The sequence below is a fragment of the Delphinapterus leucas genome, chromosome 7 (genome assembly GCF_059928025.1).
Source record: "Delphinapterus leucas isolate spDelLeu-1000000601 "Yukka" chromosome 7, BTC_Dleu_Yukka2, whole genome shotgun sequence".
Taxonomy (NCBI): domain Eukaryota; kingdom Metazoa; phylum Chordata; class Mammalia; order Artiodactyla; family Monodontidae; genus Delphinapterus; species Delphinapterus leucas.
The window spans coordinates 50296506-50324369 of NC_143135.1; the positions used below are offsets into that span (position 1 = coordinate 50296506).

At 53.9% G+C, this 27864-nt stretch overlaps 1 protein-coding gene and 1 pseudogene across 4 annotated transcripts in view; one reads left to right on the forward strand and one right to left on the reverse strand.

The window, feature by feature from the left end:
- ARAP1 (ArfGAP with RhoGAP domain, ankyrin repeat and PH domain 1) overlaps positions 1–27864 on the reverse strand; it is a 57246-nt gene that overhangs the window by 20420 nt on the left and 8962 nt on the right. For all 4 annotated transcript variants that reach the window (XR_016393829.1, XR_016393830.1, XM_089915275.1 and 1 more), the window contains exons 2-11: positions 19558–20109; positions 8167–8336; positions 7519–7586; positions 6783–6913; positions 6486–6641; positions 5897–5966; positions 5473–5593; positions 4862–5064; positions 4185–4294; positions 1527–1726 (exon numbers count right to left, since the gene is read on the reverse strand). Coding sequence is in view for 2 of the 4 variants with exons in the window: in XM_089915275.1 (XP_089771401.1) it covers positions 1527–1726; positions 4185–4294; positions 4862–5064; positions 5473–5593; positions 5897–5966; positions 6486–6641; positions 6783–6913; positions 7519–7586; positions 8167–8336; positions 19558–20109 (1781 nt within the window). In the remaining 2 variants the exon portion in view is untranslated. The remainder of the gene's footprint in view (positions 1–1526; positions 1727–4184; positions 4295–4861; positions 5065–5472; positions 5594–5896; positions 5967–6485; positions 6642–6782; positions 6914–7518; positions 7587–8166; positions 8337–19557; positions 20110–27864) is intronic.
- LOC149748732 (small ribosomal subunit protein eS12 pseudogene) lies at positions 1359–5064 on the forward strand (annotated as a pseudogene).

Sequence of the window (27864 nt, forward strand, 5' to 3'; positions counted from 1 at the left end):
AACCCCTGCTTTAGACACTCTCTTAATTCTCCCCAGAATTAGATCAAAATTCCTTACCTGCTTCTTCTCACCTCATGCCTCTCCGCCTCCCCTTCCCCCCCAACACTCAAATTCTCCTCCCTCTTCTAATCATCCATGTTCATTCCTACCTCAGGGCCTTTGCACTCACTGTTCTTTCTGCCTGGATTCTCTTCCCCCATTTCCCCAAGGTTAGCTCCCTCCTGACATTCAGATCTCAGCTGACCTGTCACCTCCTCAGAGAGGGCTTCTCGGCAAACACGTTCTCTACCTAGCACTTGTTACTGCCTGATACTTCTACTGGTTTGTGTATGTATTTTCTGCCTCTCCCCATCAGAATGTAAGCTGCCTGAGAGAAGGAATGTTGACTGCCTGCTTTAGGGTCTAGCCTCAGTGCCTGGAACAAAGCCTGGGACACAGTGAGCGCTTAATAAATCTCTGTGAAATGAAAGGGGAGGGGGGAGTTGGGCTTGGAAGGCCGCAAACTTGCTCAGCTACAGATCCCACAAGGGACCCCTGGAGCAGGGATTGGGCTGGGGGCACCATGAGTGCCTGGCACTGCCTGGCTCTGGCTTAGGCCTCACCTCGCTCTGCAACCTCCTACAGAGCATCTCATCCACTCTGGACACCCTCACTCCTTCCATGAGCCGATGCCTCCCTAATCTGGTCTCCAATGGAGTCATCGCTTTCCACACCCATCCCTCATAGCCCAAGGCCTCCTAGACATTTGACCTAGATGTCCCACAGCAACTTCCCAGAACTGTTGCACCCCTGGGTCCCCACCTCCAGCCACCCAAGACTGTTCCCAGTGGGGCCGAATTCCCAGCACTCGGCACAGTGCCCAGCACAGACCCTCAATAAACGCTGGTTGAATAGATGAATGTATCTGAGGCTCCACCCTCTTTCTCTCTCATCCTCCGCGTATGACCTGGGACTCTTCCTCCATAGATCTAAACGCCTCTCAAATGCTCACTTTCTGGGACCAGGCTCCACCTCCTCTCTCTCGTGGATCCGGCAGCAGTCTCCTTGCTAGTCTCCAGTCTCACCAGCTCTGATGCAGCTTCCACCCATCAGCCAGAGTCGGATGCACAAATCTGACCACGTCCCTCCCGCCCCTGCCTCCCATCCCCCTCTGGATAAAACACCAGCTCCTCCCTCTGCTTGCAAAGCCCTGCCAGACCTGGCCTACTTCCGCTCTTCTGATGTGACAGCCGTGCTAGACTCCAACAGGCCTGGGCTCAAATCCAGACTCACTTACTTGCCAGGTGACCGTGAAGAAGCCATTTCCCCTCTCTGTGCCTCGGTGTCCCCACTCATGACGTGAGAAGCTGAATCCCTGCCGTGCAGGTTAATTACGGTGGGAAAGGCTTGACACAGAGGTGCAACTTCATAAACGATGCTCTCTGATACTGCCCTCGCTCCAGCCCCACCAGCCAGACAGACCACCTGCCTTCTCAGCACCTCAGCCCTGTCCTGCCCTGGTCTGGCACCCCAACCCCCCTACACACCTGCACAGCACTTGCAGATGACAACGCAGAGGTTGATGGAGGCCCAGTCAGGCTGGGCAGCTCCACAGTCAGCGCAGAATCTGTTGGGGGCCATGGCCCAGATGCGCTCAGCCACCTCCCAGGTAGACAGGGCCTCGGCAATGGCTCTCTGCATGGCCTCCAGCCACTGCTCCTTCTCCAGCTCCGATTCGGCCAAGAAGCTGGGGACACAGGAGTGGGGTAGGGGACTGGTGGGAAAGGACTCAGAGGGATTTGGGGGCAGCATGAGGTGGCACAGCACGAAGGGGGGTGAATAATGCATTGAGAGCTGACTGTCGGAAGAGGGAGGCGCCCAGGGTCTGTGGGGAGGGTGGGCGTGGACAAAGGCAAGGACACCCCAAACCTGAGAGACATGTGAATGAGGGCTGGGGGCGGAGGGGCCAGAGGAGGCTCTGCCCTGCCCAGGGAGTAGAAAATGCTGTTGGGAAGAAATGGTGCCCAAGCTAAGCCTTGACAGATGAGGAGGGCTCACCCAGGTGAAGAGGTAGAAAGGTGTTCTAGCTAGACAGAGGGAACAGCACGTGTGAAGAGACAGGAGGGCACACAGGGCATTCCAGGGCCTGCGGGCAGGATGGGGGTACTGGCAGAAAAGAAGCTGGGAGACAGAGAAGGCAAGCCTGTGCCATGCAGAGGAGGTGAGAGTGTACTCAGAGGACAGTAGTGAAGCCGTAGAGGGTTTCAGGGGGGTGAGGGACACAGAGATGTTTTCCCTCTAGCTCTTTCTTTTCCTGCTGCCACCAAGTCACATGTGTGCATTCAAGATTCGGCTCTACCACTGCCATGGCCGAGGAGGGCATTGCTGCTGGAGATGGAATGGACGTCAACGCTGCTTTACGAGAGGTGCTGAGACCACCCTTGCCCACGAAGCCTGAATCTTCCGAGCTGCCAAGGCCTCAGCCAAGCGCTAAGCCCATCTCTGCGTGCTTGCGTCCAACTGCGGGAGCCCACGCACGCCAGGCTGGTGGAGGCCCTTGGGGCCGAACACCAAATCAACCTGATTAAGGTCCATGACAACAAGGATCTAGGGAAATGGGCAGGGCTCTGGAGAGCTGACAGAGAAGGAAAACTCCAGAGAAAGTGGCTGGTTACAGTTGTGTGGTAGTTAAGGAGGATGGCAAAGAATCTCAGGCCATAGACGTCAATCAAAGATTACTACGAATCTAAGAAATGAACAAATACAAACTTGGCTTTCAACAAAAAGGAAGAAAAAGGATCCTCTGACGGTCACAGATAGGCAGCCCAAGGGTGAAGAGGCAGGCGCCAGGCCAGAGGGCCCACAGGCCTAGGGCCTGCAGGAAAGGGGCCAGACGGAGGTGAGGGAGTGATGGAGGCAAGACGGGGGCAGTGATGATGGGTTTGCACAGGGATGAGTAGGAGAGGTGGGGTCCCCGTGGGTGGAGATGGGGCCCAAGGAGAAGCAGTGAGCTGGGGAGGAATATACGGGGGAAAACGTCCACAGAACCATTAGACGTGCAGCTCTAGAGCTCAGGAGAAAGACCCTGAAGGCAGAGATCTGAGCTAAGGGCGAAAGAGATGCTGCTGGAGGAGGGGTGACATCGTTTAGACTGAGCAGTCACCGCACGCTGTATCAGATACAGCTTTACAGAGACTGCCTCACAGATGAGGAAACTGAGGCACAGAGAGGCCAAGTGATTTGCCCAGGTCATGAAGTGACCCAAGGATGGACCCCAGATGTTACAGACTGAAGCGCGTCCCCCTGAAATTCACAGAAATTGAGCTTCAGCCTCAAACCCCCGTGTGACTGTATCTGGAAATACGGCCATTAGGGAGGTAACTAAGGTTAAATAATGTCCTAAGAGCAGGTTTTTTTTATAAAGAGAGGAAGGGACGCCAGACATCTCTCTCTCTTTCCACGTGCACAGAGGAAGGGCCGTGTGAGGACACAGTGAAGCGGCGGCCACTTACAAGCTAGGAAGAGAGACCTTGCCAGAAACTAACCCTGACAAAATCTTGACCTTGGACTTCCAGCCTCCAGAACTGTGAGAAAATAAACTTCTGTTGTTTAAGACCCTGGGTCTGTGGTATTCCGTCACGGCAGCTGAGCTGATACACAGGATTTAAACCCAGGCATGGCACAGTGCCTCAGAGGCAGTGGCTGAAGGCCTGGGAGTGGGCGAGTCCATCTAGGTAGAAGACAGAGGACAGAGACAGATCACTGAGGGACGGCTGAGGTCAGAGGAAACCAAGATGGTAGAGTCTTGGAGGCTCAGGGAAAAGCACCCAGGATGGGCACGAGATAGGGAGTGAAGAGCAGCCTTTGATCGCAAGCAACTATTATTGACAGACACGCACTTTTGAGGGAGCAGGGCAGGCTGGAGGGGATAGCAGGGTGAGTGGGCGGTGCAGAAAGCCCATATGGAAGCACTGTGGCAGGGAAGGGGGGACAGTGATGGACAGAGGGAGGGGGGTATAAGTGAGATTTCTTAGAAGGAAGAGATCAGAGCAGGTTAGCAAGTGAAGGTAAAGGCCCAGCAGGGTGGGTAGGGCTGGGAAGAGAGGGGAGAAATCCATCCTAGAAGAAGGGGCAGCTTCCTACATATGCAAGAAGAAAATACTGGGAGGGAGTGAGGATGCAGGTGAACAATGAGGGAGGCTCACCTGAAGATGCGGTAGGGGGTGGTGAGGTCGAAGCCGCGTCGGTCTGCTGCTTCCTTCACGTTGCCCACGCTCATGTCGATGAAGGTGATGCCGATGCCCAGGTGGTACTCCTGGCAGTAGGTGGGAAGGGGTGAGGGCAAGCCTGAGGGGTGGGGCTCAAGGCCCAGGGAGGGGGCAGAGAGGAGGGGGAGGTGGTACTTTAGGGACTAGAAAGTGCCCAGGAAGGAGATAAGGGAGGGCTCAGGAATCTGGGCATGGGTAAATGGACCTTGATCAGAGGCCATGTAGCAATAAGTAAGAGGTGCAAGAGCCAGGGCGGTGATGGGAGGGTAATGCTCAGGGACCAGGCAGGAGAGGAGTCAGAACTAGGGGCAGGAAGCGGGGCAGGCAAAGAGCTGGGTCAGGGGAAGGGGGAAAGGGAAAGGGCGGGGCTGGGTGACCAGGTGGGCAGGGCTGAGGGACAAGGTTAGGTGAGGTGGGGGCTTGAGGGACCAGGTGGGCGGGGCTGAGGGGCTGAGGAACCAGGTGGGCGGGGTAGAGGGACCAGGTGGGTGGGGTTGAGGGAACAGGTGGGCAGGGGTTGGGGCTGAAGGACCAGGTGGGTGGGGGGCAGGGCTAAGGGACTAAGTGGGCAGGGGAAACGGGAGAGGTTCGGCAGCCTGGCTGACCAGTCGCACCTCCAGATTCTTGTAAAGCTGCACTTTGTCCCCAACCACGGCCACATAGAGTCTATTCTTGAAGCCACGTAGCTCCAGGCTGCCGGCGCGGTCAGGGGGCTCTGAGCCTTGAACTCCCAACGGATGAGCACTAGACAGTCGGGCCCGAGCACGCTGCTCAGCCACCGCCTGCTGCAGGGCCTGCATCCACTCCTTCCGCTCCGCTGCAGGCACAGGGGAAGGGGCAAGCCCCAGCTCAGCCTGGTGGGGATCCCCCTAAGGGTTCCCCATTCCAGGCCCCTCAGGCAACACCTCTGCCAGAAAGCCCACCCAGGCTGGCCCACCTATCTCTAAGTTCTCTGACTTGGACAAGCTCAGGCTCCAATCCCAGCTGTGCCACTTAGGGTGGGCAAGGCGCTTGGCCTCTCTGAGCCTGCTTCTCCCCTGTAAATGGGGATGTGTGGTTCTGAGGACTCAGCACAAAGCTGGACAGAGGAGGCCCTCCCCTCCCCCACCTCACAGAGGGTTGACTCCTCTCTCGGTTTGACGTGGGGGGAGCAGATGTGCCCTGGTTCTCCTCCCTCACTTCTCAAGCCAAACTGCCAGTCCTCCTCCTGCCCCCCCCTCCCTACCATCACTCTCCGCCCGGAAGGCAAAGGTCCGGTTGTTCGTGATCACTTCAAACTTTTGGTCCCCAATAGCAGCCACTCGGGAGATGCAGGCCACAGGGACAAAGCGCTTTGAGTAGGCATCCTGGGGGAGAGAGAGGAGCCGACTGTGGGGTGAGGCCCACAGAGGCCCAGCCCCTCCTTGACTCCCTCAACCTCTGTTGAAATGAAGGTTGCAGCCCCACCTCCCACAGGTGGTGACAGCCCCTACACCAACCCTGGCCAAGGCCAAGGCTGGCCAATGGGCCAGGAGGACACAGTTCAAGGAGTCACACTACAGCTCTGGTGAGGACTCATCTAGGGACGGACTCCACCTGGGTCCAGTGTTGGGGTTCAACCCAAGACCAGGCTGAAGCAGGGTCATATCACGGACGAACACGGGCCTCACCTTGTTACTATCAAAGTATCGTAGGTGATCGGTATCCAGTCTCACCCATCGCTTCTGATAGATATAAGATCTGGAGAGGCAGAGGCAGAGGGACAACAGAGCAAAGGACTGGGAATTAGGGAGAGGCTCCGGGATCACCCTAGCCCCCTCTGGAAGCCACATACAAAGTTAGGAACAGCCAGGTCCAAGGGAGGAAGGATCCCAAGTGGTCACTGAGAAGATGAACTTTTACCTACAGCAAGAGTGATTGATGTCAGACTCAAAGTAGGACTTCCCAGTTTCGGGATTTTTTTTTTTTTTTTTTGGCTGCTCTGTGCAGCATGAGGGATCTTAGTTCCCCAACTAGGGATCAAACCCGTGCCCCCTGCATTGGGAGCGCAGTCTTAACCACTGGACCGCCAGAGAAAGGACTTCTCAGTGTTAAGGGTAATAAAGCATAGGTCTGGTGGGGATGATCAGCAGTTACAGTCTGCCTGGAGGGAGACCTGCTCCAATAACCCTGTCCCCTGTGGTTTTCTGATCCGCGATACCAGTATACTAGAGCCCACACCATGCAGAGCACCAGTAGGACCCACCAGGCTTCACTCACCCTTGCGGTGGGTTCTTGTCCAGCCAGCCAGCCTTGATGACCGGTGGGCTGGGAGTGGGGCCCACAGGCAGCCCGTCCATGGGGTGCGGTGGGAGATCAGGAAGCAGGAGGCTGCTGGGCAAGGATGAGCTCAGGCTGCTAGTGTGCCATCCACCACTGGGGGGAGAAGAGAGGGAGTGAGGAGGCCAGAGTGGGGGCTCCCATGGGGTGGGGGCGGAGGACACGGAGAGGCTAGGCCGGGCTTGGGGAAGGAGGATAGCTGGGTGGGAGAACCACCCGAGAGAAGAGGACGCTTACTTGGGGATGTCCTCGTAGGCGTGGCCATCCTCGTCTTCATCCCCTTGGTCGTCCCCGGACAGCTCCTCCCCCTCGCTCAGCAGACTGGCCACACGCACGGCCCGCGGGACTTGGCTCACTGGGGGGTCCTCCTGTTCCCCAGACCCGCTCAGTGTCATGCTCCCCTCCAAGCCCCAGATCACACCCAACTAGGGGCTGCCACATCCCCCTCTGTCCACTCCATCCTGGACCCACACAACTCTGCACATTTACTTCTCTTTCCTCACACTCCTCTCCTCCCCAGCCCCCAGCAGTCTGCATAGGGACCCAGGGAGATGGGGTCACAGGGACAGAGAAAACCAGTGCAGGCACGGGCCCAGGTGAGAGACAAAGACAGAAAGATAAAGGGATAGAGAAAAAGACACATGGATGGAAAATTAAGGCACTCAGAAAGAGGGTGACACGGGGACACAGAAAGTGAAACAGAGACAGAGGGACACCCCAAGACAGATGTGCTCCAAACACCAAGAGAGAGAAGGGGCCACACAGCCATCCAGATGCAGCTGAAGACTGGATCTGGAGCCACAAAACAGAGCCCCCAGACCCCCACAGAGCAAGACAGTGGGGAAGAGGACTCTCCAGGGAGCCGGCTACCTACTCTCTATCTGGTGGTCCCCAGGGTCTGAAAGGCGCCTGGGTAGCCTGCCCTCCACACTGACAGGCAGACAGCCCAAACCCTAACCACTGCCTGACCCACCTTCTTGGTCATCACGGCAGCTGGGGCCCTCGGCCCCTCCTCTGGGACCTCATCGTAGTCAGGGTCATCTGGGGAGATAGAGGGGAGGGGGAGACTCAGAGGCAAAGAAGCCTGGCCTCCCCCAGCCTAAGAAAGACCCTGCCCCACCCTGGCTTGGCTTTCAAAAAAAGGCACAAAGGACAGGAAGTGCTATTTATATTCTCGGGGCTTCACAGGACAGCACTAGGGGGCGGCCAAAGGAGAGGCCAGGCCATCACAGGGAGGTCTGACTGGGCAGCAAGCTTGGGGGTCAGGGTAGGGACTGTCTTAAAAAAGCTAAAAAAAAGCAACCCGAATCGAGACAAGAAAAAGTGGACAATCCAAGGAAAAGCAAACTGCCCATGACCATGGAAAACAGTCTCAGACTTTAAACCACGGGCAAATCAAGAAGTCTGCCATCTGCCCACACCTAACAGTCAATAGGTCAGAGAGCTGGGTGCTGTCTCCATTCTGAGGATGAAGGGAAGATGCTCACCTGTCCAGGGCCACAGAGTGGGTCGGTGGCAGGGCCCAACAGAACGGGAAGCACGATCCTTACGCCCTTGCAGACTCTCCAGCCCTGATCCCAGGCCACCCACCCAGAGCCCCATGCTTTGCTACGGCACTCACCAAACTCTGGGGGCACGCAGAGAGGCTTCGGGGGAATCTCTGGGGGGCTGGGAGGTGGAGATGGGGGCTGGGAAGGCCCCCGAGGGAAGATGGCCGGGGGTTCCTCAGGCTCTGGCTGGGGAGGGAATGATGGTGGCGGTGACAGTAACTCTTCTTCCTTGGCAGGAAGGCTGGGAACAGACCAAAAGTTGGGCATCAAGTTCAGTGCGGCTGAGTCACTGTGCCAGCGACACTGCGACAGAACCAGGACTCAAACCCACTGCGCCCCCCAGCTCACATGAGCAGCTGCACAACTCATTCATTCCACACACTCAGACAGAGCCCTCCCTGCCTCACTCCCCTGCCCCAAACCCTCCAAGCTCTCCAGAGCAGGCACCTTCTTTGGCTTCATGAGCTGGCCCTGCCTTGCTGGGACAGGGTCACCTGTCCCCGAAGTGCTAAGTTTTAGCCACATGTACCCACTGGATCTCCACTCTAAAAGAGAGATGAAGACCAGAAAGGGGTGGGGGGGGGTGTGCATCCTAGCCTGGGAGTCAGGGAAGGCTGGACCTGAGCTTTTATTTATTTATTTATTTTTATTTTTGGCTGCATTAGGTCTTTGTTGCTGCGCATGGGCTTTCTCTAGTTGCGGCGAGCGGGGGCTACCCTTAGTTGCAGTGCGTGGGCTTCTCGTTGCAGTGGCTTCTCTTGTTGTGGAGCACGGGCTCTAGGCGCACAGGCGTCAGTAGTTGTGGTACGCAGGCTCAGCAGCTGTGGCTCGCGGCCTCTAGAGCACAGGCTCAGTAGTTGTGGCACACGGGCTTAGTTGCTCCACGGCATGTGGGATCTTCCCGGACCAGCGACCGAACCCGTGTCCCCTGCATTGGCAGGCGGATTCTTAACCACTGTGCCACCAGGGAAGTCCCTGGACCTGAGATTTTAAGGATAAGAAGGTGTCTGTTGGAGAATGGATGGCGCAGGACTGAAATGGGCATCAAGGCCAAGGGCACAGACCAGAGCCTTAGAAACCAAGTCCTGAGGCCATAAGCCGTGGGTCTCTGGATCAAGACCATCTTCTCTCGTCTTGAATATTCACCATCCCCCAGGACCCCTCAAACTCACCTGAACCCACCACACTTCTCATCTCTGCTATCACTCCGCCCAGAAGCCTTCTCTGACTCCAAGGCCAGGTTCAAGGTACCTGAACTCCCACAGCCACAGTGCTCCTGTCTGTCTGTCTCAGCACAGATCACACTGCTTCCTGCAGGCTGAGCGTCTCCAAAGGACATCAGAGACGTGGGTTTCAACCTCGCCTCAGTCTCAGTTCCTGTCTGTCCTGGGGCAAGCACCTAGCCTTTCTGAGCCTCGGTTTCCTCATCTGTAAAATAAGGACTACAAAACTGTTGTGGCAGGGTGGCTGGAGGATTAACCATGACAAGGCGTGTCGTGCGTCAGCACACAGGATGCACAGAGACCACCAGCCGGAACAGGTGCCTGAGCTCTAGAAGCCTGGCCCCAACTGCTGTCTCTGCCAGCATCCAGCAGGGGCTGAGGAAGAGCATCGGAGCGGGTGGGCAACTTTCTTCCCTGGTGATCTCAGCCTGGTCCACTGCCCCAGTGCTCCTGGCAGTGGCTGACAGTGTGTGACCGCCGAGAAGGCAAGGAAGGGCTGGGGCATGACCATGATGCCGGACCTTTGCTCCTGCTGTTGCCTCCTGCAGGAATACCTTGCTCCCTGGTCTCTGATCAGAGAACATCTACTCATTCTTTAACTTCTTTCTCAATTGCCCCTTCTCTGAAAGTTTTTCCTGACCCCTTCCTGCTCCTCCAGGCCCTGCCCATGTTCCCCTCTGATATGAGCTTTAGATGAATTATTCCAAGTAACTTTTGCTTTTTACTACCTCCCTCCTTTGTGCCACGTACTGTGCTAGCATCTAAGCCAGGACCTGAACCCTGAGTCCACAGTCTGGGTGCTTCTTAGGACACCTGGCTACTTCCACATTACCCTGCACCCTATCTCCTTCCTCTCCAAGGGTAAAGAATGAACAAAAAAACTCTTTCCCCCAGAAACCTGCTAAAAGTGGTATGTCAGCCATGCTCTGAGGCAACAGTGCCTTTGGCAAAAGTGGCCTGAGTGTGGAACTGCACCTAGACTAAGGAGAAACTGTAAGTGGTCTCTTGACCTGGGGGAGAAGTCGGAGCTTTGGACTTCCCAGAGTGTGGTGGCTCATAACCGGGCACAGCCTGTGCAGGGACCTGAAACCACACTTGTGCGGTTGTTACAAGACATACTGGCCCCTTGGGGCAAGAGTTCTCTAAGCCAGGGTGGCGCCCACACCTGTTGGCTGTGAGTCTCATCCCTCATCCCTGAACTGCCCCTGGAGGACCACAGAGAACAGCTCCTGGACAGATGTGTGGACAGTGGCACTGACTGCCACAAGGACCCCACAGCAGAGGAAGACCTGCTGCTGTCCTGGTGGCTAGTTATTCCCTCTCTATATGCTTTTCAGGGAATCTGATGCCAAGGGGGCCTAGGGTAGGGGTTTAGCTGGACCTATGAAGACCCGCTGATGGACACTGTACTAGGCTGTCTCCCCGACTTGACCCTGAGTCTCTTTAGGGCAGGGGCAGCCTTGGACTTGACTCTTTATCCCCATAGTCCACCCATAGGGCCTGGCTGAGTGAGCAAAAAGAGCATGTTGGATGGGTGGGTGGGGGGTGGATGGGTAGGTGGATAGGTTGGCGGACAGGGTGGGGAGAGAAGCAAATGAAAGGCTGAGTGAGCACACACAGGCCTAAGGGCATGACCTGCGGTGTCGGCCCCCCAGCTAGCCAAGTACAATGTCCTTGGAGACCACACAGTCTCCCAGACTCCAAGAGGAAGGGGCCCTTGGGGGCCCAGTCTGTGATCAGCTGACAGCAGAGCTCCAAGCTGTTGGACCAGGACCAGTCAGACTGGCTCAGAGCAGGGGGGACAGACAGGCTCTGCCCTTCCAATACCAAGCAGCCTGAGTGGGCCTGGCTCCCCACCTCCCCCAGGACTGAGGGCCAGTGCTGAGGCAAAGGTGATGGCAGCAGAGTATCCTCGGAGCCCAAGCGGCATCGGTCCTCCCATCTCTGGCCCCCAGTCCTCCCCCATCACTGCCTGATCTTATGAGAGGGTCCTGCCCTTCCTGAGGCCTGGCTCCCCAGCATGTGGGCTCCCTAAGACAAGTGCCACACCCATCTTCTTCACTACTGCATGCCCAGCACTCAGCAGGGATGAATAAATAAATGAAGACCTGGATTAATTAATTCTTATTAATTATGTGTGTGTGTGTGTGTTTTCCCAGCTGTCTTCTAGGTGCTTTACGTGGATTCATTCATTCAGTAACGTATGGCTTATTGCTATTCCCACTTTACAGATGAGGAAACGGAGGCACAGAGACACGAAGTTAATTTGTCCTTGGTCCCACAGCTGGGATTTGCACCCAGGAAATCCAGCACCACAGCTGAAAGCTCAACCACCAGTGGCAAATGAGGAGGCCACAGCCAGGATCTGAGGGCTTCTCTGAGGCCCGTCTCCTCACACTGGCACCCAACTCAGGATCCAGGAAGCTCTAGGGTTGATGTTCCATCCAAAAGGAAACGTGATCACAGCTCTGATGGCTGTGTTACCACGGTAAGAAAGGAGAGGGGAACAGACGCTAAGGGCTCCTCTCCCAGCAAAGCCTTTGCAGGAAGAGGGCTATGTGCCAAGAAGGTGGGAGAAAGAGGCCCCATGGGCCTCCCGACCTCATCATAGACACCTCCTCCAGGAAGCCTCCAAGCTGACCCCCCGCCTGCCTACCATAGGGGACCAGGGTCATGCTGAGTCAGAGCCAGGCCCAGGAAAGGAGAAGTGGTATCAGGAAGGCACGGATGTGGGAATATCCCAGGGGAAGGGGCAGTGCCCACAGAATGACCCTAACCCAGCCACTCAGTGCCTGCACCCCTTAGAGCAGCCCCAGCTCCAGTCTGTGGCTAAGGTCCAGCTGGGATGTTCCCCACTGATCTCTGACCCCACAAGACCAGTAGATCAGTCCCAAACCTGAGCAGGGACTCAGTGGTCCCTCCTATGAGCCTTCCCTCACACCACTTCCTCCTGCCTGCATCTCCCTGCCCTCTCCTTACATCTCAGTCCATGGAAAGCCTATCTGTACCTCAAAATACGGCTCAATGGGCCTCTTCTAGGTAGCCTCCAAGATGCCCACACAGAGCTGCTCACCCCCTCATTCCTGGCTCCTCTGCTCCTTAAGCCCCTTTCTCCTCTATCCAAGTGACATATGGATCTGGGCACTCCTGGGCAGGCCCACTCCAGCCTGGGCCCTCAGCCTAAGAAGGTTTGTTTTATTGGTGTAGGGCAAATACACACAGCCAACCTTGTATCTGTGGGTTGAGGGATATATGAGGGTCCTGAGCCAGAATGGGTAAGAGTAGAGTGACCATATAATTAATCATATAAACCAGAACATTTCTGACAGTTAAAAGAAGCCCTATTAATAACTATGTCAGGGCAACAGATGTAAGCAGGCCTGTCCTGGATGAAATGAGATTTGTGGTCACTGTAGGTAAGAGACAGAGCTTTGCAGCCAGGTGGGTCTGGGCTTGCATCCCAGCTAGACCTCACATCAGTTTGTGTCCTTACAAAGCAGGTCACTTTACCTCTGAGCCTCAGGTTCCTCTCTGGTCTGCTTCCAGGCTCACTGATAACTCAGTAAGGAGAGCCAACTGCCACATGTCACCAGCACAACTTTCTCACCCTGCCTGTGGCTGAAGGAGGCTCAGGCCCCACAGGATGGGCCAGGAACCTGTCCCATAGCCCTCTCCTCCAGGGTGGCCCCTGGCTCTCCCTTCACTCCTTTCTATTTATGTCAAACACCATAAGGGTAGATGGGCAGGGCTGCAGAGTGGGGCAGCCTGAATATCTCAGGCTGGCCTTGAACTGATCCACTCTTACATTCCAGCCATCCTTGACTGAGCTGCATTCCATAAATGCATATTTCCAGGCTTTTGCATATGTTGTTCCTTCCACCAGGAATGCAACTCCATCTGGCCATCTCCTACTTCTCCTTCCAAAGGTGCAAATCATACATCTTCCCCCTCCACTTTGCGCCTCCCTTCATGCCCCAGGGGCCTCCTGAGGCTTCTCCAGTCCCCACACTTCTGAGCACTCAGTATAGTTGTATCTGTCAATGTTTGCTTCACTGAACTGACCTCAGAGGACCAAGGATTCAGGCCTATACCCTGTCCTGGAATCAGGGCTTTCCGCCTACAGGGTCACACAGGCCTTGGAGGGACCCAGCCCAAACCCAGCTCCTGGATTTTCACCAGCAGGGCCAAGAGGTGGGATCAGACTCTGATTTGGACACATCTGCCTCCTCTTCTGACCTCCTCTTCCCACAGGAGCAATCTTTCCCAACTGCCCACTTCCTCATCCTACTTGGGGCCCAGGCCTCAGCCCTACGTTTCTTTCTTCCTCCGTGGCTGCCCTCGTCCTTCCTTCTCCATCATGAGGCCCAAGGGTCAGCCCCTCTAGCGCTTTCCGGGCTCTGTCCTACTTACTTCTGCCCAAGCCACAGCAGAGAAAGCCCTTCTTGGGGTCTCACTTGCTTAGACATGATGTCTGCAGTATGCCTCTCAGCTTTTGCATATGCTGTGAGTCCCCTCAGGCCAATCCCTCTCCACGCCACAGCATCACCCAACACAGAGGGGGCTTCCTTGACTGTGTTCTGAATGAATGAATGACCATCGCCCCACTCACATACTGATTACTGGAGGTCAGCAGCTCTCCATCCCTCCGTACAGCAGTGCCCGACGGACCTGGCATCCACCCTCAAAACCAAGGTTTCACCCAGCTCTTTGTACTTCACCCTGGAACAATATAGCTATCATTTGCTAAGTACCCCCTATGTGCCAGACATCCTGCTGGGAGTCTTTTTTTGTTTAATCCTCATCGACTCCCCTGTGCTCAGGACACACCTCCTTCACCAGGAAGTCTACCCAAACTGCTCCCTCCTCTAAGCTCACACAGTTGGGAGTCTTGCTGTCATGGGCAGGAAAGGGCTGAGGCCCAGGTCTCCCATGGCAGCTCTTCCTGCTTCCCAGGCCTGACCCTGTGCTGGCTTGTGAAGGCAGTGGGGGGAGGAAGTTCACCCTTCAGGTGGCTCACAACTGTACTAGCCCCTCTCCCCCAACCCAGGGCTGGCCTGGCTGGAGGAGAAGGTGCAGGTGTCTGCTGGGCCCTATGGAAAGATGAGCCAAGGGCGCAGGGCAGAGCCAGGTACACAGACAGGACCTGGTTAGAGGAATCTCTATGTCCCCAGTGGCCCAAGCACAGGGTTATTGAGCTCATTAGGGACCACAGCAATTGGGGGGAGCCCCCCAATGACACAGGCACCCACACCACACCACCAGCCCTGGAAGGAGGGCTAGGAAGTCGCCAGCTAAGTGCCAGCCCTTGGCAGGCCTTCCTATCACCTGGACTGGGGGGAGGGCAAGGGGGCTCTGGTAGGAGCTGCCCAGAGCCACAGCACCCTTGAATTTGACCCTGAGAGAAGTCACCCAAGCCTCTGGAGGCAATCCTCAGTGAGGTGCAGGGAGCCAGAACCGAGATCAGCACCAGATCCCTGAAGGGCAGAGACCCCACAGAGGAGCAGTCTGTGAAGCCCAGGAAACAGGCCCCAGGGGGCTCCGAGTGGACCCGGGAGAGAGGTTTATGGGGAGATGGAGACCTGGAAAGCCCAGGGCAGAGAGGGCGAAGAGAGAGGGGAGAAAAGGAAAGGGCAGGAGAAAAACAGAAAATGTAGACAAAGTGAAAGAAGACAGAAAATTCTGAGAGTAAAAAAGGGAGGGGGAGGAGACCGGAACAGAAAACCCAGCCTGCGGAGAGGTGGCAGACAGACAGACAGGGATTCCTGCCCTCCCAGGCCCGCCAGAGGAGCCTCCCCACCTTCCCTTGGCCGACAGCCCAGCCCACGGTGGCCCCTCGCTCACCCTCTGACGCCCTCTGGGTCCGGGGCCCGAGGACTCCTGTGGCTCTGGTCAGCCGGGCCCAGCGTGTGCCGTTCCCTGCCTGTGCAGCCTGTGTCCGACCTGGGCTGGTCTCACAGACAGGCCGGCCCCACTCCCTGGGTATGTCTGAGGCCGCGTCTGGGTCCAGGCATGGCTCTGTGCACCCGTGATTTGGGTCTGAGTGTCTGTGATCACTTGTCTGAGTGTGTGTTCCTGTGTGTAACTGTGGGTCTGTCCGGGAGAGTGAGTGAATGTGTGTACGTGTACGTGTGTGTCTGTGTCTGAATCCAGCTCTGGTCTCCTCTAGCTTCCTGCTCTCTGCCTCCCCCCGCCCCCCTGCAGCCCTGGCCAACACACACACTTCCTGAAAACACGGACTGAGACAGAGAGAAAAGTCACCCAGAATCCCCCGGGACAGACACTTCCTCTCCGCCCCCAGGCTGCCCCCCCACCCAGCTGGAGTGAGTGGACAAGCCACCCCAGTGCCATCTAGCAGGACCTTACAGAGTGAACACCCAGAAGGCCCTGGCCCTGGCTGGCCCCTCCCCACGCCCACAAGGAGGCCCAGAGAAGCTGGGAAAGAGGCTCTCTGAAGGGAGCAAGTTCTGCCCTGGCAACAAGTGATCAGCCTTCAGGAAGACCAGGGATTGGCTGGGCTGCAGGGTGGTCGAGGGCACAGGTGGGAGGCCTTGCAGTGTGACTCTAGCTGGTAGCTGTCCCGTCTGGACAAATACTCCCTCTTCCCAAGGTATCTCCAGACATCCAGGTGTCAGAGGAGGAAACAGAGGCCCAGAGCAGCCTAGGAGGGGCTCTGCAGGGTGACCCTGGAACCCTGGATCAGGAATGACCTCTCTGCCACGCTCAGGGAAGCAGGCTCAGAGCGTTCACATCTATGAGACTTAAGGCTGAGTAGACAGTCCCAGGCCAGGAGGTAGGGTTTGAACATCAGCTTCCCCTGCGCTGGGCTGTGTGACTCTGAACAAGTTTCTCAGCATCTCTGGACTTAACTAGTTCCCTATGACAGGCTTAAGTGATGGTGGGTGTGCAAACCCTTTGAGGGTGCAATGGGGTCCTCCCAGGCCAGGCAGAATAATGAACCTGGTTCTGAGAGTCCTGACCCAGCTGGCGCAGAGGGGAGAGGACGCCATCCCTGCTCCTTTTCTGCCTGCCTCCCTTGAAGTCTCTCCCTTTCTAAGAGGCCTGGGGTGACAGAGATTGGGTAGTGGGAAGGGATTTGGGGTGTCCTGTAACCCTACTGTCCAGGGTCCACTAGGGGTGAGTCAGCGCGGGCAGCACATGTGCTCAGCGCCTGGCAGTACAGAAGCTCATGCAGGCCTCATCTATTTACTAACACAGCAAACACTTGCTGAGCGCCTATTAGGCACCTGGCACTGTTTCAGATGTTGGGGATTCAGTCGTAGATGAAACTGACGAGCATCTGAGCACTAATGGAGCTGACATTCTAGGGGGCTCAGCCTCTTGGCAGCGCGTGCAAACACAGCACAAGCACACACTGGCTCACACCTGACAGTACACAAATAACACACATGCCAATTCACCACCCACATCACACGCACTCACAAATACACTCATGCTGTTGGAGTCCCCACAATACCAGTACGCATGGGCACGTGTATGTGTGCACACAGGCCTTGATAAATTTGCACACACTACAGCAAGTCACCACTGAAACTGTATGGTGCGTACAGTTTCAAATCCCCACCTGTGTGCATATGTTAGGATCATACATCGCCTCCCTTAGGACATGTGCGGATGCAAAAATACACAGACACACTACTATCCTGACAGACACACGTCTCGGGGTGCACACACACAAACTGGCCAGGCATGCCCTCATGTGGAGTCACTAGATCCCAAATTCTGCTGGGGAGCCCAGTGATGGACCGGAGCCAGGCAAAAATGCTCCCTCAGTCACCACCTGATCTGTTGTAAGAGGCCCTATGATTGAGAGGGTGAGACCCTCATCACTAGAGGGTGCAGGCAAGGACAGGAAGGCCACATCAGGAAGCAGGGACTCCTGAAAGGGGGGCAGGAGCAGGCCAGGCTGAGCAGTCTTCCACGGAGCCTGGAGTCATAGAAAGGGGCTATGAGGGGACAGGGTAGCCAGTCAGGCTGAATCCTCGCCCCAAACCTGCCCAGCCTTCGCCTGTTACACACATGTGAGGCTCTGTCCGCCCTTAGTTTTTCTCCCTCTGGGCTTTAAAGACTTTGTACACCTTGCGAGCCCAGGATGCTAGGGCTGCAGATGCCCACAATTCCAAATGTCAAAGGCCCCATGACACAGGAAGCCAGGCTTGGCAGCTCACCTGCTACTCTGCCCTAAGGAACAGCCCCAAATTGCAAGGAATAATTGCCTACAAATTCTGTGAGCACGGAATGAATTTTGGGTCCTCTAGCTACAAGGGGCCGGACTCCTGACCACGGGAGTCTGGCCTCTCCCAGACGTTGGCTAAGTTCAGACTGAGGATCTGAGAGTGGGGCCTGGTACCCTGGGGTGAAGGTAGGACCCTTGCTCTACCCAGAAAGTCTCCTGAATTCAGATGTCAGTACCAGGAGGGCCATGGAGGGCCAAGGAGGACACCTGATGGGGAAACAGGCCCAGAGGGGCAGCTCCTAATCAGAGTCATGGAGCCAGCTGGACCTGCTCAGGTATCCTGCCTTCTAGGCAGGAACCCAGGCCTCCACTCCTCGACTGGGGTTTTTGCCTCCTCAGCCTTCGTGAACGTCCTATGGACAGGGCCCTGCCTCCTGCCCTTGTTCACCCACTCCCAACCCCCAGAGACAAGCAAACAGACAGACAGACACACACTCCATCCTAATGATGGAGTTAAAGAAAAGAGAAATTACTCCTACCTGCAGGAAAGTGGCCACTAGAGGGTGCAGTGGCACCAGGAAACTCCAGTCCGGTCTATAAGCCAGGCTCCCGGGGGACCCCAGTGGTGCTCCCAGTTGTGTGAACCCGGGAAAGGCACAATAAACTTTTTGTGCTTTCACCCGTCAAATCTCAAAACACCACAGCCCTGGCTTGGCTTTGAAGGCCCCTTTACTTTATGCCCCTCTCTGGGTGAGGAAAAACCTCCCAGACCCTCCCCACGGGGGCTCCCCTAGCATATACTTGGCATGAATCCAGCCAGTGACGCCCTCCCTTCTCTGAGCCTTAGTTTCTCTGCTTGAAAACAGGACACAAATGCCCCGGAGCACTTGAGCAGGGATCAAACGAGAGCATGTGAGCAAAGCACCCAGCACAGTGCCCAACAGTAACACGGACCAGGAGACCTCTCTCTGCATATCTCTTCCTCCTCCAAGAAGCCTTCCCAGATTAGGGTGACTTGGCCAAGTGCTGCAATAAAGCTCCATTACACCCCACATATCCAGCCATACTTGGGGATGCTCCTCCAAGCTGGGCACCTCAGCAAATGGCAGGAAGGGAGGGCATATGTAAAGGAGGTTAAATGGCGTGTCCACAGAATTAGGAGGAAACTCAAGAAAACAAGGAGTACCAGGAGCTAGGAGGGGAGAAAACAGTTCTGGGGAGGAGGGAGGGTGAGCAGGATGTGGCCTGAGAAGTGTCTCCAGGATCGGGTGACATGTGGCAGGAGCAGTGTGAAAGGGGAAGATGGGAGCACCCGCGCCAGGCCCAGGGCACTTGCTGCGTCCCCCAGAACAAGTTCTTCATTCTAGACTTCCCATTTCTTCCACATACTACCTCTTGACTTGAGAAATGCACTCTGGTCTCCCAGTATCTCACACTCACCAGGCCCCAAACTGAACTCCAGACTTCCTCCCAAGCTCCCTCCTGTGGCCAGGTCCCAGTCAGGAACTGCACCACCATCTACCCAAGATGGGAACCTGGACACCATGAGCCTCCTCTCTCCCTCTCTGCTCATGCCCAGGCCGTCCCCAAGTCCTGTCCACGCTAGGGCCGACCTCTCACTCCAATATGCCTACTTCTCTCCAGTCTCACTAGCACAGCCTGAGCGGGGGCCTCCCACCTGGCCCTGCGCCCTCTCACTGGTCTCCCAGCCTCCTCCCCCATCAACCTTAGCAGCAGCCGGGGTCATCCTTTCCGTACTCAGCTTTCATCTGATCGCTCTGCTTAAAACCTCCCTGGGCTCCCCGCCTGGCCTTCACAGCATGTCCCACCAGCGCCATCCATGAACCCACCCTCGCTCACACAACAGTTCAGCCACACTGTCTGCTCAGAGCACCCGTGGACGGTGCTTCCCACCTCTGAGCTTTGCACATGCTATTCCCTCCACCAAGGTGCCTTTCTTACCCTAGTGGCAAAGGCCACAGACTCCCCCTCAACCCTCTAGATCCTCTGCCCATGTTCCTCCATTCTGGACGGCATCCACTCACCTCACCAGCAGGCGGGGGGGCCCAGTGCGAGGGGGCACAGGCGGAACGTTGAGCTCTGTCAAATGCCGCTTGGCAGGCAGCGGGGGCAGCACAGGGTCTGGGGCAGACGTGGATGGGGGGGAGAAGCAGGTGGGTGGAAGGCAGTTCCTCCGGGGCGGGATGGGTGGGGCAGTGGGTAGCCCCTCATCCTCTCCAGCCATGGGCAGTGGCTCCGGTGGAGTGGTGGGCACAGGTGGTGAGCGGAAGACATGACGCTTCATGGGCACGGGCCGTGGGGTCAGGCGGGGTGCAGGGGCTGGGGGCGTGTGGGCACGGAGCAGGCCAGCCAGGATGCGGCGGCGGTGGCCGGGGAGCAGCATGCCCATGTCCACCAGGCGGGCATCGCTGAGGCCTTGGCACTCTGTGGCCCACACCAGTCCGTGCTGCTCAAAGAGCCTGGTGTACTGCTCCAGGTGCAGTGCCCGCAGCCACTCGGCCACCGATAGGGCCCCATCCCCGGCCTCTGCCATTGTTCCTGTCAGCAGAAGCCAGCCAGCAGGACTCTGTCCAGACCTGGAAGAGATACATGGGCACAGGTCAGAGGCATGGTTGCCCAGATATAGGTCCCCAGTCAACAGTTCTCTGTGGCTTTCCCATGCCATGGGTAAGCTCTGTATTTAAGCCCTCTCCCCTGTGTCCCATGTGCCAGGCAAGGCCAGGTACTGCCTGGTCCCTGAACACGCAGGCTTCTCCCACTGCCTGAAACCTGACACCCCACCCCTGTGGCCTCCTAGCATCCAGCTCCTCTAGGAAGCCCTCCAGGGCCTTCAGAGTTGGTACTACCCGAACCCCCATCCACAGCCTTGGCCACTGCTGTGGCTATGTCTGCACACACATTCCCTCCCACCCGCTGCAAGACCCAGGCAAGGACCCAATTCCTTCTGAGGTGCCAGTTTCCAGCTGAGGGCCAGGCCCAGGGGTTAGCAAGTACAGGTGGCATTGAGGGATACCACTGCTGGTTCCCCTGCAGGCCCAGTCTGTGGGTTGAGCCTTACCCCCACCTCCATGCCCCTGGAGGAAGCAGAATACTCCAGGAGATGAGGCAACCCCGCATCACACAGCCTCTGGGGTCCTGGTCCTGTGAGTGAGCAACCCCCCCCACCCCCGAGGAGGGACAGGGGGAAATGTATAGGAAAGGCCATTCATTCATTTGATAGCCTTGCGCTAGGCAATGGGGACTAAGGTCCCCTACCAATACTCAAGAACTCCTGAACTGGCAAGAGTCAAGGAACAGATGATGCAAAGCAGTGATTAACAGATCAAAAGAAAAAAGTTATCTGTTCATCTCCACCGATACTAAAGAGGCCTATGATAAAACTCAATATCCAGCATACTTAAACAAAAATTGCAGTATCGGTAAAATAGAAATGGATCAACACTTCCTTAAAATAAAAACCAGCACTTTGCTTAATGGAAAAACAGTAGAAAAACTTCCATCATCATAAAAGTTCTAGACAACAAAAATATATCACTGGTATAAAAACTGGGAAAGAAGAGTTAATCTATTACTTAACAATAATACAAGTTTGGAGTTGGAAAACCCGAGAAGCTCAGCTGAGAAACTATTACAAACAATAAAAGAATTTAGTAAGATAGCTGGGTTCAAAATTAATATAACAGAATTGATATTTATAAGCAATGACCAGGTAGAAACCAGGATGAAAGACCTCATTTATAATAGCATCACAAAATAAAAACCACCAAGAATAAACTTAATAAGAAATGTGCACGATCGGGCTTCCCTGGTGGTGCAGTGGTTAAGAATCCACCTGCCAATGCAGGGGACACGGGTTCAAGCCCTGGTCCAGGAAGACCCCACATGCCGCGGAGCAACTAAGCCCATGCGCCACAACTATTGAGCCTGCGCTCTAGAGCCCACGAGCCACAACTGCTGGGCCCACGCGCCACAACTACTGAAGCCCGTGCGCCTAGAGCCCGTGCTCCACAAGAGAAGCAAGAGAAGCTCCATGACGAGAAGCCTGTGCACCACAACAAAGAGAAGCCCCTGCTCACGGCAACTAGAGAAAGCCCGTGCGCAGCAACAAAGACCCAATGCAGCCAAAAATAAATAAATACATAAAGTTTTAAAAAAAAAAAAAAAGAAAGAAATGTGCAGGATTTATAGCGAGAAAAATGTGCAGTGTTATTAACGGGCAAAAAGGAGAGCTGGACAGATAGAAAGACATGATATTCTCCTGGATAGAGAATATCATAAAGATATTAATTCTCAGTTAATTTATAAACATGCACTATCCTGCTAAGCACACACACAGAACTGGGGGGGGGGGGCGGGCGGCGGCCAGACAAGTTTATCTGAAAGTTCATGTGGAAAAACAAACAAGCGGGAAGAGCCAGGAAAATTCCAGAAGTGAGGGAGTGGGACAAAGGAAGGGTAAAGAGTGAGAATCAGCCTCACCACATATTAAAACATAAAACCATGGCAATTAAAACAGTACAGGTTACCAGCACTTGAACAGACAGATCAATTAAGCAGAACAGAAAGTTCAAAAATAGACCCAAATAAATCTAAGAATTTAGTATACAACAAAAGTAACATCTCAAACTCGTGGGGAAGAGATGGATTATTAAATTGTAGGGACAACTGTGGAGCAAGCTACAAAGCTGGACCTCTACACCTTACAACAGGATAAGTTACAGACAAATCAAAGATTTCAAAATAATAAATAAAACCATGAAAGGACTTAAAAAACCCTTGTCTCAGAGAGGCAAAAGCCTTCTGGAAATGATACAAATCCAGAAGGATAAAGAAAAGAGTAAAATACTCAACTATATACAAATCAAACATTCCTGCATGATTAAAAAAAATAAAAAGGCACCATAAGCAAGGCCAAAATATAAATGACAAACCAGGGGCTGTCACTCACACCCCAAACATAGACTAATTTTCCTAAAAAGTGAAAAGCACCTAGAAATAAGACACAGACCAGTAACCTAACAGAAAAATAGGCAAAGAATATGAACAGAGAAATTCACAGAAAGAAAAGTATAAATGGTTCTTCAACACAGGAAAAGGAACTTAACCTCCCCACACTGAGTGGAGACAGGGCGAGGCATTCCCCTCCCTGGCCGGGCCAGTGCCTCTGGGAAGGGCAATGCCACCATCGATTTGAAACCCCGATGCTTCTGTGCCCTTTGATCCAGCCACCCATGGGCACTTACCCTGCAGTCTTCCTGATGCATGTCCAAAATGACGTGCATACGTTATTGGTTACAGCATTGTGTATAACAACAAAAGGTTGGAAGTAAGCAAAATACCCAAAAATCGGGGAATGGTTAACTAAATTACAGTGTAGTCATACGGGAGAATACTGAGCCATAGAAAATGAGGAAACGTTTTACATATTAGTGTGAGATGACCTCCAAGATGTGTTGCTAAATGATTAAAGAAAAATGAGGAAACTCTGTAAAAAAGGAGGAAACTCCTGACATGTTGATAAGGCATGACCTCCAGTATGTATTAAGTGACCAAAGAAAGGTTCAAAACAGTATAGAGAACATTCTGCCTTTCACATGGGAAAAAAAAAAGGGGGGGGTGGGGGGAAAGGATAGATCAGTATGTGTCTACCACTAAATGCATAAGATACCTCTGAAAAGATACATATGAGACAGGTGACGCTGGTTGCCTCTAAGGAGGAAAACTGAGGGTTGAGGAGGACAGGAGGGAGCAGAGGCAGAGCCAGACTTCACAGGGCCTGAAGCTTACCCAATTTGGATGCCCTCTTTCAGAAAAAGAATACAAGAGTATCTTATCATTTTCCAATATATACAAATATCAAATCATTATGTTGTACACCTGAAACTAATATGTCAATTACATCTCAATTCAAAAAAAATTTTTAACTAAAAAAAAAAAAGAGGGCTTCCCTGGTGGCGCAGTGGTTGAGAGTCTGCCTGCCGATGCAGGGGACATGGGTTCGTGCCCCGGTCCGGGAAGATCCCACATGCCACGGAGTGACTGGGCCCATGAGCCATGGCCACTGAGCCTACACGTCCAGAGCCTGTGCTCCACAACGGGAGAGGCCACAGCAGTGAGAGGCCCGCGTACCACACACACAAAAAAAAGAACATCTTACTTTTGTAAGAATTTACAAAAACACATGACCACATGCACACACTGCCCAGGCCCTCCCTGGGCCCCATCAGCTTCCCTGGAAACCCACCTCCATGTGGAGGGAAACTTTTCACTCTACATCTTTTTTCTATCATCCAAATATTGAACTATGTGAATTTTTCTAAAAGGCTCCTGAGGGACTTCCCTGGTGGTACAATGGTTAAGAATCTGCCTTTCAATGCGGGGGACGTGGGTTCGATCTCTGGTCAGGGAACTAAGATCCCACATGCCATGGGGCAACTCTAGAGCCCACGCACCACAACTAGAGAGCCCATGTGCTGCAACTACTGAGCCCACACCTAAAACTAGAGAGAAGCCTGCACGACGCAACAAAGAGCCTGTGTGCCACAACTAAGACCCGCAGCAGCCAAACAAAGATACTTTTTTTAAAAATAAAAAATAAAAGGCTCCTGAGGGTCCCAAAGGAAGACACGAATGAACAGAAATACATTTGATGTTCTTAAATAAGTTGGCTCTCAACATTATAATGACATCAGTTCTTCCAGGGTTAAGCTAAAGCTAACACAATCCCAACTAAAATTACCCACAGGCAGACTCTAAAGTTCATATGCAATGATATTAGAGATTTATTGTTGGGTGGGAAAGCAAGGTGCAGAACACTGTTTTATTATGTAAAAATCTGGGTTAAAGAAAAAGAATACATATACACATATGCACACATTATACACAGAATACTCCGATGGGTATACAAGAAACTGCCTTTGGGGAGGAGACCCGCAGCTGGCAGGACAAGAGAGGGAGGGTTACCTTTCACTGTATCCTCTGTATCTTTTTAATTTTATACCATTTTCCAACAAATTACAATTTAAAAGATAACACGATCATCTGAGAGTAAGAAAGAGACCATAACTCACCAGGCATGGAAGGAAATCAAGTAAGCAGGTACACACCCCACCCAACCCAATGGTCCCTCCCTGCGTGGCCCCATCCCTTTCAAGCCCGCTCGGGTGGCTCTTCGCAAGGTCTCTGGCCTCACCCTCTCTCTGCCTCTCAATCTCAGTTTTCAAAATGGAAAGCAGGACCTTAGGTCTCACCTTCATGAAGCTTCCTCCACCTCAGCGTCAGGACTTAGCCTGCCACACTCAGCCCAGCGCCCCCATCCCTCCCTGACTCACCACCAGCCGGGCTGCCCAGGATGCCAGGGTCCCCCGGAGGCGGCAGCTATTCTGAACGGCCCCTCATCTTGGCCTGAGGTGGAAGCTGCAAGGACAGGGGTAAATGAGAAAGCCTATGAGGCAAGGCCACTTTGGGCAGCTGGATGCCAGGAGGAAGAAGAGGAAGGGAGAAGGGGGAGGGGGCGAGGGATGGGGAAAAGGAAAGAGATGTAAGAAAGCAAGAGACGGGGAAGAGGGTAGAGAAAGAGAAGGAAGAGAGGGAAGCGTTCAGGGAGCCTAATGGAAACCAGGTGATGGTTAAAGGGAGGAAGCCTTCCAGCAGGGGTGAGGACAGCGTGAGGAGGCAGGCCAACGACAGGTCTGCCCAGAGGTGGAGGCCACACCAGCGGGAGAGGGGAGTCAGGACACCCCGTTCTCTGGCCCTCCCCCAGGACCAGTGGCTGTGGCAGGGATGTCGGGCCTGGCCAGGAGGCTGGACTGCCCCCAGGGAAGACATGGGGAGGGGGCAGATGCAGCTGCATGACTGAGGCAGGGCCCCCACAATGCAGAGCCTGTCAAAGGGAACCTGGGGAGACCCAGGAAGACAGGGCCCTCTCCACTAAGCCTGAGAGCTGGGGGATGGAGGAGTGAGGCAAGGGCGTGAGACCCCAGGGGTTCTGCTCCTAAATGTGTATGGAAACCAAAAGAAGGTGTTTCCAGGCAGGAGAAAGCAGCGGCCATCCTTGAGGGCAGGCCGCCAGCAAGCTCAGACGGCCCGGGCTCTGTTCGGGAGGGTGGGTCGAAGGGCCAGGTCTTGGGCAGAGCCACGTTTCCTGCTACTAGGGCAGGGTCAACCACAAACTGCTGGTCTCTGCAGGATGACTTTAGGGGGTACGGGTGAACATGTAAAATTAACTAATTAGGTATTTATCTTAAGTAGACTTCACAGTTATCTCTTAGGATGGGGCTAAAACAGGTATGGTTTAAAAGTGAATATTTCAAAAATAAATCTTAAGTAATTAGTACTTCATAAAGAGTTGGCAAAAAATGGCAGTGCTACTCAAATGACGATTTTTAAAAAGAATTTAATAAGACAATGTAAATAGTCTTTACTACATGCCACGCACCTAAAGCACTTTTTATTAACTTGTTTAAGTCTCATAGCAACCCTATGAGGTAATACCTCACAATTTAAGATGAAACTGAGGCACAGAGAGGTTAAGCAACTTGCCCAAAGTCACACAGCTGGGAAGGGGCAATTTGAATATAGTCTATACCTGCTTTGTCCAATACAGTAACTAGTAGTAGCCACATATAGCTACTGAAACTCCAAAAGTGGCCACATAATGAAGTATGCTCTATACAATACACACTGGATTCTGAAGTCTTAGTACAAAGAAATAAGAATATAAAATATCTCAATAATTTTTTCTATTTCTTACATAATAAAATTATAGCATTTTGGATATTTGGATAAAACATACTATTAAAATTAATTTCACCTGTTTCTTTTTAATGTGACTACTAGAGAATTTCAAATTGCACTTGTGGCTCGCATTACATTTCTACTGGACGGTGCAGCTCCAGACTCTTAACCAGTCTGCTCACTGCCTCTCGACAGTGACAAGCTCTAACTGAGCAGCTGCTACAGGTCAGGCAGTATTCTCAAGATTCAACATGGAATGATGGATGATGGCCCAACCAGGCTACTGGAATGATGAGGACTGGGAAACAGAAACCACCTCTGTCCCTGAGAAGGGCCCAGCCCCTTCTTGGGCCTCTCTCAAGTTCCTAATCCTACACTAAAGGCTTCAGGCCAAGGTCAGACTTGGGACTCCGCACTGACACCCCTCTAGGACAACCTCATTTGAGGCATTAGAAGCACGAGCCAGACCTCAGACGTGTACCCACCCTCCAGGAATCTCAGGCTGGAGGGTGTCTGATACTACCCAGCCGGCGAAAACAGCCCACATGGCCCTCAGCCGGCGGGGGTCAGGGAAGGCTTCCTGGAGGAGGCAGCTGCTTGAAAAAGAAGTTTGGAGCAGTGCCCTGCTAAGCCATGCTAGAGCCTGAGGCAAAAAAAAGAAATCAGTGATACTGAATCTCTTTATTTAAATTTTTGATATTTTGTTTATCTTGGATTTTTTTCATTAATTTTGATTTTTAAAAAAATATTGCTTGGGGCTTCCCTGGTGGCGCAGTGGTTGAGAGTCCGCCTGCCAATGCAGGGGACACGGGTTCGTGCCCCAGTCTGGGAAGATCCCACATGCCGCGTAGCAACTAAGCCTCTGCACCACAACTACTGAGCCTGGGCTCTAGAGCCCACGAGCCACAACTACCGAGCTCACAGGCCGCAGCTACTGAAGCCTGCGCACCTAGAGCCCGTGCTCTGCAACAAGAGAAGCCACCGCAATGAGAACCCCGCGCACTGCAATGAAGAGCAGCCCCCGCTCGCCGCAACTAAAAGAAAGCCTGTGCAAAGCAACGAAGACCCAGCGCAGCCATAAAAAAAAAAAAATTTTTTTTTAAAATATTTCCTAAAATTATTATTTACTTTGATTACTGAGCTTTTTGGTCACCCCCTCCCTCATATTTTGCACTCACTTATTTTGCCTCACTTGCTCCACCCTAATCCTGGCCAAGTTTGGAGGTTTAAGCCCTTCGGCTGCTATGACACATCACTGAATCTCCACCCACAAGGAAGCAGGGACCAGCAGAGGACAGTGTCATCCTGTTGAGACAGCAATGGCCACAGGGTGGGGGGTTCCCCTCTCCCCCAACCCTAAGGGCCCAGCTCAGGCTTCACCATCACACCAGACCACCCTGCCCCTGCTTCTACCCTGTCTCCCTCCAGCCCCTCTCCACTGGGCCAACCACTGTCCCACGCCTGCTCAAAGCCCCTTCCATGGTTCCCAGTGTCCTCAAGTCCAGCTCCTCCGACCATCCTTCGACTGGCTCCAGCCCTGCCGTTTACAGATGAAGAAACAAACACCCACAGGGAGGAAGTGACTTGCCCAAGTT